This window comes from Mastigoproctus giganteus, chromosome 7, assembly GCF_048544385.1.
Source record: "Mastigoproctus giganteus isolate SK-2022 chromosome 7, ASM4854438v1, whole genome shotgun sequence".
NCBI lineage: Eukaryota > Metazoa > Arthropoda > Arachnida > Uropygi > Thelyphonidae > Mastigoproctus > Mastigoproctus giganteus.
In genome coordinates, this window is record NC_143581.1 from 65,490,187 (window position 1) to 65,504,402 (window position 14,216).

A 14,216-nucleotide genomic window follows, 5' to 3' on the forward strand; every position below is an offset into this window, starting at 1 on the left:
ATATTAAATGTAATTTAAAGTCAAAGTTACAGTTGATGGAAAAATAAAAAACAAAAATGAATAAGCAAGGTATGGCAAATGCACCAAAACGTGCAAAGCAGCAGTAAAGAATGCAAAAGTATATAAACATATAAGAATAAATAAGTCTGATAAAGTTTGCATAGATGGAAGTGAAAATTACACAAAGTGCCAAGGACTAGAAGGGTAAGGATAGTATTTTTTTTTTTTTTTTTTTGTTAGTTGTTGGCACATCGGCTTCTGTGACCATAATTCACCTCCCAAAGTTTTGCATTGTACTCTGATCCAAGCCCAAGGCGGGATTCGAACCCGCGACCTTTGGGTTGCCAGGCAGGCACTTTACCTACCTGGCTAGCCCGGTTGGCATAAGGATAGTAGAAAAATGAAGTAATGTAGATTAGAAAAAGGTGAAAGAATGTTAATATCCTAAAAGTTATGATGAATTAAGAAAATTATGGGCTGAATTGCAAAGCCATTTTGGAGTTGAAGGGAGCTGTAAAGTAAAATTATTAATACCAAATAATTACACAAAATAAAGTAAAATAAAATAAAGACGAAAAAGCTGTCATCAGATACGTCCCTGATGAAATACTTAATCGTGTATCAATTTTTACTTGTGCATCAGACTTTGCATTTTTGCCTTCCCTGTATTTGACTTATAATTAAATTTGCTCACCATTATCTGATGACAGCTTTACCACCTTTATTTTATTTTACTTTATTTTGTTTAATCATTTGGTATTAATAATTTTACTTTACAGCTCCTTCACCTCCAAATTGGCTTTCCAATTCAGCCCATAATTTTCTTCTTAATTCATCATAACTTTTAGGATATTAACATTCTTTGGCCTTTTTCAAATCTACATTACTTCCTTTTTCTACTATCCTTATCCTACACAGAAGGAGGTGAAAATTACACTTTGTGAAATTTTGATCTCCTACATAAACTTTATCAGACTTATCTATTTTTACATGTTTATATATATATATATATATTTAATAAACAATGTGTGGTTTGTAACATAAATATAGTGTCTGTGAAAATGGAAATGAAAAATACACAAAGTGCCTGAACTAAGAGAAGTTTAAAGGACAGTAGAAACTGCAAGTAAAGTAGTGGTGAAAAAGTGAAAGAATTTGAAAAACCTAATACAAAAATGAACTGGGACTAAGAAAGCAAACAATATACAAAAATAATTTTGTACAAATAAAAAAAAAAGAAATAAGTAACACTGTATCCAGATATGGGTGGTCAATTTTAACAAGAGGTCGAATCAAGGGATGGCAAATATGCAAAATCTCAATACTGTAAATGAAAAAATGATACATGGAAAAAATGATATAGGGAATGGTAAAATTTTACAAAAATTTTACCATTCCCTATACCTTTGCTTGTCCACACTTTTAAGATCAAATTTCTCTGTGTATATTTAAATTTTATTTAACATGATTTTTTTAACCACGTTAATTTAATTACCTTTTACCCCTTCCACACGGTACAAACATTTATATTATATTTGTATACATTTAAGAAAAATGTATGGGATGCATGTAAAGTATCAGGTGACACAGAAGCCTATAGCAGTTATAAACTAGTCTGTTATCAAGTCACAAAGGAAGTTAGGCAGGCGAAGGCAGATTACGAGAAATCCTTGGCAAAGGATGCAAAGAAAAACAGCAAAGAGTTCTTTATTTATGTAAACTCTAGAAGGAAAGGGATGAATCAGATTGGACCATTTAACATAGATGGGTTGATTATTGATGATCATGCTCAAGTAGTTGATAAACTGAATGAGTATTTTGCATATACATTCACACATGTGGAGGTGAAAATTTATCAAAAAGTTTATCAAACTCTAACAGGGAGCTTAAGTGATTTTGTAATAACTGAGAGCAAAGTGGAGGAGAAATTGTTGAAGTTAAACTTAAAAAAGGCACCTGGGGTGGTTGGGATCTATCCAGTTATATTAAAGGAAGCAGCAAAGGAAGTAAGCAAACTCTTAGCTATAATTATGAGAGCTCCCTTGGACTCAGGGGACGTCCCCATGGACTGGAGTTGTGCAAATGTATTACCAATTCACAAAGGGGGTTCAAAAGGTGACACAAGTAACTATCGACCTGTTAGTTTAACTTGTGTTCTGGGGAAAATAATGGAATCACTGGTTAAAGCAGTATTGCAGGATCATCTAGACAACACAGCATGGGTTTGTTAAGGGGAGGTCTTGTCTGACCAATTTGATTGGATACTGTGATGTGGTCACAAAGGAACCGAATGCCAAAAATAATTTTGATATCATATACTTGGATTTCAGGAGAGCTTTTGATACTGTTGCGCATGGAAGACTGCTGTAGAAATTGGAGAGATATCGCATTAAGGGTAAGTAGCTACATTGGATAAAGGGATGGTTGAGTGGGAAAAGACAGAGAGTGGTAATCAATGGACAAATGTTATTAGTGGAGTTCCCCAGGGTTCGATGCTGAACTCATTGTTGTTTTGTATATTTATCAATGATATTGAGGAAGGTATATCAGGTTTAATGTCCAAGTTTGCAGATGATACAAAGGTTGGCAGGGTTGTTAATGACAGTAAAACTGGATCTAGATAAGTTGGGCAAATGGGCTGAGAAGTGGCAACTGAAGTGTACCATTGAAAAATGCAAAGTACTGCCTATGGGTAGCAATAACCAAAGAGAAATGTACCAACTGTGTGGTACTACACTCAGGGAAGTGGAAAGTGAAAAAGATCTGGGGGTAATTGTGCAGTCAAATATGAAGTTCGCTGAGAAGTTCAGACGGACTGCCAGGGCAGGTCATTCAGTCTTGTCAATGATATATAGGAATTTTGCTAGCAGAGACAGGGAGGTGATTATCCTGTTATACAAGGCAATGGTCAGGCTACACCTAGAGTACTGTGTACAGGTCTGGAGGCCTCATTTTAGGAAGGATGTAGAGTTGCTAGAACGTGTACAAAGAAGGGCAACAAGATTGGTGAGGGGAACAAAGGGGTGCTCTTACCAAGAAAGGCTGAAGTTCTGTAAATTGCAGCCCCTTGTGAGTAGGCACTTGCGAGGTGTCTACTCTTGACTTTGCATTTTGCCTTCCCTCTATTCGAGCTATAACTAAATTTGCCCACCCATATCTCATGACAGCTCCACCACTTTTTATTTTATTTGATTTTACTTTATTTTGTTTCATCATTTGTATTAATAATTTTACAGTTCCTTCACCCCCAAATTAGCTTTGCAAATTCAATCCGTGATTTTCTTAATTCATCGTAACTTTTAGGATATTAATATCCTTTCGCCTTTTTCATATCTACATTACTTCTTTTTTCTACTATCCTTACCCTTCTAGTCCCTGGCACTTTATGTAATTCCCACCTCTATCTCTACAAACTTTTTTCAAATTTATTTACGCTTACATGCTTATATATAAGTGTGGTTCAATAAAGAATCTCTCTGACCTAGCTGCAGAAGTGCAAACATGTTGATTCTTGGCACAGGTTTTTGTCCTTCTTTACATAGCCACCCTGCAGATTTACACATTTTTCCCATCGATGGATGAGGATATGGATACCGTTTTTGTAGAAGTAGTGAGGTTGGTCTCTGAACCATGAGTCTGTTGCAGAAATGAGTGTTTCGTCGTCAGGGAAGTGGGTCTCCCGAAGAAATGATTTGAGGGAAGGAAACAAGAAGTCCGATTGTGTAAGATCGGGTGAGTAGGCTGGATGGGGCAGTATTCCATATCCACAAGTGGGCACTTGTGTTGTTGCAATTTCAGAAGTGGGAACTGGGGCATTGTGTTGACGCATTCTCACACCTTTGGACAGCATGCTACGCCTACATGTTTTGATTTTCTCCTGTAATTTTGTGAGTAAGTTGGCATAATAGGCACCTGTAATTGTTCTACCTTTTCGCAGGTAATCAGTCATCATTATGCCTTTCTCATCCCAAAACACTGTCAGCAAGACCATTCCTGCTGACGCTTGGATCCTTGCCTTCTTGGGGGGTAGGGAACCACGATGTCGCCATTCCATGGACTGCTTTTTACTTTCAGGGTCAAAATGGTGTATCCAACTTTCATCCTGAGTGATTAGACGAGAGAAAAAGTCTTCCTCATTTTTTTGGCACAGGGCTAACAACTGTTTTTCTTTTCTGTTGTCGATCAGCCTTCTGGAAACCAGTCAATAATCGGGGAATCCATCTTGCACTCAATTTCCATAAATGGAGTTGGACATGAAGGACTGTTTCAACAGAGCCCACACTACTCTTCACCTCCTGGGGCAATTCACGCACAGATATCTGGTGATCTTCAATAATTAACGACTCCACTTTTCTGATCGTGCTGTCATCAATGGCTGAATGGGGACGACCTGGAATGGGCTTAGATTCTACCGATGTCTGACCACACCTAAACTGTCTATGCCAGTGCTTCACAATGCCATAGGATGGGGCTTCATCCTTATATACAGCAGTCATCTCCTTGTGGATTTCTTTAGGAGATTTCCCTTTCAAGAACGGATACCGGATTACAGCTCTGGCTTCAACTTTGTCCATGATACTACTTCGTCACACGTTCAGCTCTGTAAGAGAAAAACAAATTAAGACACAGGGCTGAAATTTACACCTTTAGTACAGAGATATGTATGATGCTACACACAAAATATCATGACTACAAAATGTGGAAGTAGGCGAGGGCAAGTCTTTATTGAACCACCCTCTTGTATATATATATATATATATATATATATATACACACACACACACACGAGATATTAAAGAAACTACATCACTTATGTTTTCAAGTTTCTTTCAAATGCTTATTGGTATTCAGAATTATGCACATTTCTGTATGATATGCTGTATGTATGAATACTAATAGTTCTTTTGCACTTTCAATGGAAGTGTATTGAAGAATATTGAAGGCAATGAAAAAGAGAGAATGTAAAAATCCTATATGATATACAGTAATGAATTAATCAAAATTATAGGCTGAATTGGATAGCCAATTAGAGAGAAGGGAACTGTAAAGCAGAAATGATTAGATTAATATATGAAGTAATAGCAAGCATCAGATAAGGGTGGGATACTTTGAGTCCAAGAAGGGGGAAGAAAAATTAAAATTTAAAAATTAAAATCTGGAGCTAGCTAAAAATAAATATTGATACATAATCAGGTATATATATATATAGCACAATACATTATATTTAAAAATAGAATAAACTTGGCTTAATAATGCAGTTTTTGGGTTTCAAAATAAATAAATTCAATTAATTCAAATTGTGTAAATTAAGTTAACAAATTTAATTTGATAAATTCAGTCAGTTCAAATTAAATAAATTCAGATATATAATATTTATGAAAAATAAATAAATTTAATGTTAATCATTAAACTTGTGATTATGATTCACTTAAATTTTAGTTTTCTATTAAAATTCTTAATGTATTGCATTAATTCACATTATGTATCAGGAATATTTAAGGGCAATGAAGACCAAATAAAGAAATATCAGCATCTTTTGCAACCAAGATTAAAAAGGGATAGATATGGAGGTAATGTTACACTTTCTTATGTTGCAGCAATCATAAATATATCAGAAGGTATTTTAAATGTATCATTTCTAAATGGCTTATAATTACTTTAAAATACATGTGGACAAACTATTTTTGAAGAGTAAATAAATAAATTCAGTGATTAAATTAAATTTCAAAAATAAATTTAGTGATTAAATTAAATTTCAAATATAAATTCAGTGATTAAATTAAATTTCAAAAATAAATTTAGTGATTAAATTAAATTTCAAATATAAATTCAGTGATTAAATTAAATTTCAAAAATATAAATTCAGTGATTAAATTTGTGATTGAGTTTTATTTACAAACATGTTTCTTTCACTAAAGAGAGAATTTTTTTTTTTTCATAACAAACTATACAGGTGTGGAAAATATTTGTACCAGAAACATCCTTTTACTTTTGACAGTGAGTATTGTATGCCTAGTTCCTTTGGAGAAAGAAATAACAAATATCGGGAAAGTCCTAGATATTCTACATATGGGATTTGCAAGACCTTTTTTCAGTAAAAAGATCAAAAGTTGTTTGTTTGTTTGTTTGTTTGTTTGTAGACAAAGGATGCATCATGGCTGTCATAGATCTTTAGTTAGGTTATGTTGTACTTATAGGTTGAAGAAATGTTCTGCAGGCAAATATCAGGACTTAGCATGAAAAACTCTTTCTCTTACATGTAGCAGAATTATTCATGGTCACCCTCGAGCCAAAATTCTTAAATCACAGATCAAAACCCAAATTGTGGGGTAATTGTATTGAAGTCAATTTGTAATCTAGAATTACCTCTGAACAGAACTACCTCTGACCCTTCGTCAGTAGTTTCAAGAATATCCACAGTCAAATAAATTTCAAGATGGAAATACAGATTAACTAAACTCCCTTTCTTAAATGTACTTCTAGAATAAAAACTTAGTTGCTTTGAAAAACCTGTATATAAAAAATTTCAGTTCCTGAGTTGGGAGATCAAAATTGAGAGTAGGAGTGTGCTATAGGCCTAATGACTCTGATAAGTATAATAAAAAACTGTACAGGGAAATAGAGTGGGTCAGTAAATCAGAGAGTCATATAATGGTGGATTTTAATTTCCCAGATATTGACTGGAATTTGATGGTTGGTCACTCGCACACTAGCAAGGCTTTTGTGGATTTATTGGATGATTTTTTTCTACATCAGCATGTTTGGGAGGCAACTAGAGGGAGTAATACTCCTGATCTGATTATCAGTAGTGATTCTTCATGCATTAAGAATCTGCAGATAAAGGAACCACTAGGTGGCAGTGATCACAGTGTGCTGAAGTGGGATTTACTCTAAGAGGTAACTACCATCATGGGTAAAGGGAAGGGTTTTTGCTTTTGTAAAGGCAACTACGATGGTCTGAGATAGTATTTCAATTCTATACATTGTGACCAACTGATGATGTTACCAACAGCAAATTCAAAATTGGAAGCAATCTAGGCTTTACATACCAACAGAGAAATATTGTTCAAGGTTTAGGCCTAAATGGATGTCAGATATTTCCTGATATACGTACATCCTGAAAATTACAATCTACAGAAGTTCAAGTCCAATGTCAACAAATATCTTCTTTCGTCTTCTTAACCTCAAACCCAAGCACGGTACTAAGTACTATAGGTTCTAATACCTCTCGTGTTTGGGGTTCACATAAAAAAAAAAAAAAGATGAACTAATAAGACATATGGCAGAGAAGAAAAATGAATGGGATACATATTAATGGGTGACATTGAAGCCTATGATAGATATAATCTGGTCTTTAACCAATTCACAAAGGAGATTAGGCAGGCAAAGTCAGATTATGAGAAATCCTTCGCAAAGGATGCAAAGAAAAAACAGAAAAGAGTTCTTTACCTATGTAAACTCTAGAAGGAAAGGGATGAATCAGATTGGTCCACTGGATATTGATGGTTCAACAGTTAAGGATCCTGCTCAGGTGGCTAACAAACTAAACGAGTATTTTGCATCTACATTCACACATGAGGAGTTATTCAGGAAGGGGAATGCCAGAGGTGAAGTAAACTCTAGCAGTGAGCTAGATTATTTTGTAATAACTGAGAGGAAAGTGGAGGAGAAATTGTTGAGGATAAACATAAAAAAGGCACCCAGGGTGGATGGGATCTATCCAGTTACATTAAAGGTGGCAACAAAGGAAGTAAGCAAACCCTTAGCCATAATTATGAGAACTTCCTTAGACTCAGGGGAGGTACCCATAGACTGGAGAAGTGCAAATGTGACCCCAATTCACAAAGGAGGATCAAAGGCTGACACAAGTATTTATACACCTGTGAGTTTAACTTCTGTTCCAGGAAAATTAATGGAGGCACTGGTTAAAAACGCATTGCAGGATCATCTAGACAAGACTTCAGTTATAGCTCGGATGCAGCATGGTTTTGTTAAAGTTTGAAAGTCTTGCCTGACCAATTTGATTGGATACTATGATGCTGTCACAAAAAAACTGGATGCAGGGAATAACTTTGATATTATATATTTGGATCTTAGAAAGGCTTTTAATACTGTTGCACATGGAAGACTGCTACACAAATTGGAGCAGTGTGGCATTGGAGGCAAATTGCTGCAATGGATAAAGGGGTGGTTGAGGGGGAGAAGACAGAAAGTGGTAATCAATGGACACTGCTCATCGTGGACTAATGTTATTAGTGGAGGTCCTCAGGGTTCAGTGTTGGGTCCATTGTTTTATGTATTTATAAATGATATCGATGATGGTATATCAAGCTTAATGTCCACGTTTGCAGATGATACAAAGGTTGGCAGGGTTGTTAAGGACACTACTGACGCTATACTGCTGCAATAGGATCTGGAAAGTTTGAACAGATGGGCTGAGAGGTGGCAAATGAAGTTTAAAATTGACAAATGTAAAGTCCTACATATGGGAAACAGTAACCCCAGAGCAACGTATCAACTCTGTGGTACTACACTGACAGTGGTAGAGAATGAAAAGGACCTGGGGGGTATTTGTGCAGGCAGATATGAAGTTCTCTGAACAGTGCAGATGGGCTGCAAGAGTAGCTCGTGGTGTCTTGTCAATGATATACAGGAATTTTTCTAGCAGGGATAAGGAGGGGGTTATTCCCTTGTATAAGGCAATGGTCAGGCCACAGTATACAGTACTGTGGCCTGACCATTGCCTAGAGTACTAGAGTATTGCTTGAGTACTGTATACAGGTCTGGAGGCCTCACTGCAAGAAGGATGTAGAGCTGCTGGAATGAGTACAGAGAAGGGCAACAAGATTTGTGAATGGAACAAAGGATCGCTCTTATGAAGAAAGGCTTAAGTTTTGCAAATTACTGTGTCTGGAGACTAGGCACCAACGAGGTGATCTGATAGAGGTGTATAAAGCCTTGAATGGTTTGAGCATGCTCAATGCCGATGGGATTCTTCCTCATGCTCAGAATAATCACCTGAGAGGGCATAAATTCAAATTGAAGAAAGCCACGTAGGATAGATGTGCGGAAATTTGCCTTTAGCCAGCGGGTAGTTCGTTGGTGGAACAGACTTCCATCCCTTGTTGTGGAAGTTGATAGCCTAAATAAATTTAAGGCTCAGCTTGACAGGTATTTCGAACGAACGGAGAGGTGAAATGGGAGTAGGTTTTTTTTTTTTTTTTGCTGATGCTGCATAAGCTTGCTTTCTTGCATCATATGCCTCTACTAATGCTAATCTTCTTTATAGAAGTAAGGGTCTGTAGGACCTACACCTTGAGAGTCCTGAACATTTTTCAAGGCAAAGCCATGCAAGAACTCACAGTCATCAGAATTGACTTTGAGTCAGGCATAAACTGTATTCATTATTAAAATAATTGCAAACTCCTCTGATCTAGTGGTCATATCATAGTATAAACAAGAAGGTCTGATTTTGATTATCAAGAATAATAGCAAAATAGGCAAGACAGATTGTCTTGTATTTTTTATAGTTTTGGTCTTGTTTTTAGAGTGTTATTGTATTTTTTCAGAGCTAAGCCTATGAAGAATATGATAAAATATAACAATATAATAAATACTTTTCTGCATCACTTTATCCTTTCTGGATAAAGAAATGACTCAGAATAGTGTATAAAGAATGCATATGTGCCACTCAAGTCAATTGTTCTCTTCATTGCACACAAGGTCTAGCTGACTGATTTTGTTATTATTAGATGTCACATTGATGGCTTGTAAATTTGTGTAGTTGCTAACAGCCTGCACCATTCAATTTACTTTAGGTGGTGTTATCATGAAATGGGTGCATAATGGTAGTGTGACAGTCTCATGACACATCTCTTCAAAAAATCAACCAGGAGTATGAGCCATACTTTCTACAATGTGGCAATACTTTCCACTTTAGCATTAGCATTAGTAGAGGCATATGATGCAAGAAAGCAAGCTTATGCAGCATCAGCCAAAAAAAAAAAAAAAACACTTCCATTTCACCCCTCCGTTCGTTCGAAATGTTCAGCTGAGCCTTAAATTTATTTAGGCTATCAACTTCCACAACAAGGGATGGAAGTCTGTTCCACCAACCAACTACCCGCTGGCTAAAGGCAAATTTCTGCACATCTATCCTACATCTGTCTTTCCTCAATCTGAATTTATGCATTCTCAGGTGATTATTCTGAGCAAGGGGAAGAATCCCATCGGCATTGAGCATGCTCAAACCATTCAAGGCTTTATACACCTCTATCAGATCACCTCGCCGGTGCCTAGTCGCCAGACACTGTAATTTGCAAAACTTATGCTTTTCTTCGTAAGAGCAACCCTTTGTTCCATTCACTAATCTTATTGCCCTTCTCTGTACTCGTTCCAGCAGCTCTACATCCTTCTTGAATGAGGCCTCCAGACCTGTATATAGTACTCAAGGTGTGGCCTGACCATTGTCTTATACAAGAGAATAACCACCTCCTTATCCCTGCTAGAAAAATTCCTGTATATCATTGACAAGACACCATGAGCTACTCTTGCAGCCCATCTACACTGCTCAGAGAACTTCATATCTGCCTGCACAATTCAGAGAGACCTAGATAGACTTCAAGAATGGTCAGAAAAATGGCAGCTGTGCTTTAATCCAACAAAGTGTAAGGTATTACACCTGGGAAACAGTAATCCCAAAATAACTTATTCACTTGGTGGAGATCAACTAAACCCAGTACTGGAGGAAAGGGACTTGGGTGTTACGATACGGTCAGACATGAAATTCTCTGAGCATTGTAAACAGGTTGCAAGGAAGGCCCATGGTGTCCTATCGATGATCTATCGAACTTTTGCAAGTAGAGATAGGGACGTGATAATCCCATTATATAAGGCCTATGTTAGACCACACTTGGAATACTGTGTTCAAGTATGGAGACTGCACCTAAAGAAAGACATCGAGCTTCTTGAAAGGGTGCAAAGAAGGGTAACTCGCCTGGTGAGATCGGCAAAAGGGCGTCCTTATGAAGAAAGACTTTGAATATGTGGGTTGCAGAGTTTGGAAACTAGACACCTTAGAGGAGATTTGATTGAGGTGTTTAAGGCTCTGAGAGGCATCAGTAAAATGAATGAGGACATCAAGATTATAAATGATGCTAGAACTAGGGGACATAAATTCAAGTTATGGGGGGAAATGTTTAGATTGGACTGCAGGAAGTTTTATTTTAGCCAGCGAGTTATAAATTACTGGAATAAGTTGCCTTCATGGGTGGTAGAGGCCGACAGTTTGGGGAAATTCAAAGGTCATCTGGATAGTACTTTCGGGTAAGGGAAGCGCATAGGATGATAGGATTAATTTCCTTTTTATTTCATTTTTAATTTCATTTTATTATTTTTATTTATTTATTAATTATTATTATTTATTTATTTAATTTTTGTTTTTATCATTGTTTTGTTCGGATTTTTTTTTTTTTTTTTGGCTGGTGCAGCATAAGCCATAGGCTTTCTTGCACCATACGGCCGTTACTAATACTAATACTCATACTAATTACCCCCAGGTCCTTTTCATTCTCTACCACTGTCAGTGTAGTACCACAGAGTTAATATGTTGCTCTGGGGTTGCTGTTTCCCATATGTAGTACTTTACATTTGTCAATGTTGAACATGACGTGGAATGGTGTAGTGCAGGCATGGAAATACATCAAGACAGGTAAGTCTGCTGGTATGGATGAGATAAATTTAGAGTTGCTGTGGGCTACAGTTGAGGCAGGGATAATGCGGACATACAGACTGTTCTGTAAGATCTGGGATGAGAGACAGGTGTCGAAGGACTGGAAAGAATGTTTGAACATTCCATTATTCAAGAAGGGGAACAGGAAAAAGTGTTCCAATTATAGAGGCATCACGCTGACATTACATGTGAGTAAGCTGTATTATGAGAGAGTGTTAGGGTGGAAGATAAGAGGAACGATTGAAAATAGGATGGCCGAGGAACAGTATGGCTTTAGGCATTGGAGATTGATGGTGGATCTAATTTTCTGCATCAGGCAACTGATGGAAAAGTGTTATGAACCCAAAGAATTATGTATGCCATTTTTGAATATAAAGAAAGCGTTTGATGCCATAAAGAGAAAGAAAAAGTGTGGGAGGTTTTGAGAAACTTGGGGATAGAGGGGATTTGAGAAACTTGGGGATAGATTGGTGCACACATTCTCAATTCTCTCCACATCTTGTGGAGAGAATTGAGAATGTGTGCACCAATACAGTGAGCAAAGTAAGAACAGTAATGGGGTTGATAGAGAGCTTCGAAATAACATCAGGTTTGAGGCAAGGAGGCATCCTGTCACCACTACTATTCATAGCTGTCATGAATGATGTGAAATGTAGTGGTGGAACAACTTGGACAGGACCAGATGAAAGTCATGCTCTTCGCAGATGATCTCCGTATATGGGTAGAGAGCAGGGAATAAGTACAACGGCAAGTTAATATATGGGCTAGTATGGCCAATTAATTTGGACTGGTTTTCAGTCAGGAGAAGAGTGAAGTAATGATTCTAAAGAGGAGTGGCGAGCTTGATGGATACATTACAATGGAAGGAAAAGAGCTAAAAATGGTTAACAAATTATTAAAACAAATGGTTGAAAATGGTTAATGGTTATCTAGGAAGCACCATTACAAAGACTGGAGTGATAGACAAAGAAATAAGTAGAAGGATCCAAGCGGGCGGGAATTTCTATAGGCAGACAAGAGATCTGATCTGGAACAGAAACATATCACTGAAGTGATATGTTTCTGTAGATCCTCCTTTTGCTCTCAGTACAGCAGCTATCCGATGTGGCATTGATTCAACAAGATGTTGGAAGCATTCAGGAGGTATAGCCAACTAAGCCGTGTGTAATACGGTCAACAATGCAGGTATGGAGGTGATTGGGGTATCCAGATGCCTGATATGCCTTTCCATAGTGTCCCACAAGTACTCTGTGGGATTGATATCGGGGGGAGTTTGGAGGCCAATCTATATGCTGCAAGCCAGAACTGTGTTCCTCAAACCATTCCTGCACAAGTGCCCAGTGACTTAGCGCATTGTCATCTTGGAAGATACCATCGGCATTCTGGAAAAAGTGTAACATAGCAGGGTGTACACAGTCAGCAAGCAGTTGATGATAATGGAGACCACTGATACGTTGTTCCACATGCACCAGTGGTCGAAGTTCCTGCCAATGAAACATGCCCCACACCATACAGCTGCCTCCATTGGCCTGCACTTTTGATGCCATGCATGTTGGATGAAAAGCCTCATTTTGTTGATGCCAAATCCGTACACATGACCATCGACGGAGCAGTAGTGCGTAACACGCGCTTCTTGGATTAGACCAGGGTTCGAGCCCGTCACCACCAAATACAGAGGATGCGGAAAGGTCAGGGAATGATCACCGCAAATTCCTGGAGCAATATGGCCTTAGTTGCTAATGCTCCTAAAAAAAAAAAAAAAAAAAAAAAAAAGCCCATACGTGTGAGCGTGCGTGCAATACATGGTCATGGCAGATATTGTTCCGGGTTGGTCCATGTTGTATTGGGTAGTCAACACTTGAACAGTGCTGTGCCTGTTTGCCTGTACGAGTTGTCGGACCTGGCGCTCACTTCTAACTTCAACCTTTCGCTGACCTTTGCAGTTTTGCCGTCGGGTCGTTGTTTGACCATTTTGACACCAGTCCTGGTACCCTTTAACTGTAGCTGCTCTCGAACACCCCACCAGTTCAGCTGTTTAGGAAATTGAGGCACCAGCTCGTCGAGCTCCCACAATCTGTCCTTTATCAAAGTCTGATAAATCCTTCCTTTTACCCATCACGCTCAGAATTTTACTACCTATTGAACCACTGACACCTTATCTATGCTACGTAGGTCGACTAACAGTGCACTCTCATACCTCGCGTGGTTAATGGGTCGCATTCACTTTTCATAAGGATAGTCATAATTCAATGATCACTCAGTGTATATCAGGCCTTTTACATATCAATTCTGACTATATTATCAATTGCATATTTATTATTAATAATTATCAATTACATATAATCTGAAACTTGGATTATGAGGAAAAAGGATGAAAGCAGAATTCAGGGTGCAGAAATGAGATTTGTGAGGAGCGTAGCCAGAAAGACAAGACAAGACGCAACAAAATCAGGAATGATGTGATTAGGGAGAGAATTCAGGTTGA

The 14,216-nt window shown here is 37.6% G+C and overlaps 1 protein-coding gene across 3 annotated transcripts in view; it reads left to right on the plus strand.

The window, feature by feature from the left end:
* Positions 1-14,216, plus strand: part of LOC150082968 (putative phosphorylase b kinase regulatory subunit beta) — a 735,196-nt gene that overhangs the window by 243,354 nt on the left and 477,626 nt on the right. For all 3 annotated transcript variants that reach the window (XM_090377701.1, XM_090377699.1, XM_090377700.1), the window contains exon 11: positions 5,490-5,570. In XM_090377701.1, coding sequence (XP_090233827.1) covers positions 5,490-5,570 — 81 coding nt within the window. The remainder of the gene's footprint in view (positions 1-5,489; positions 5,571-14,216) is intronic.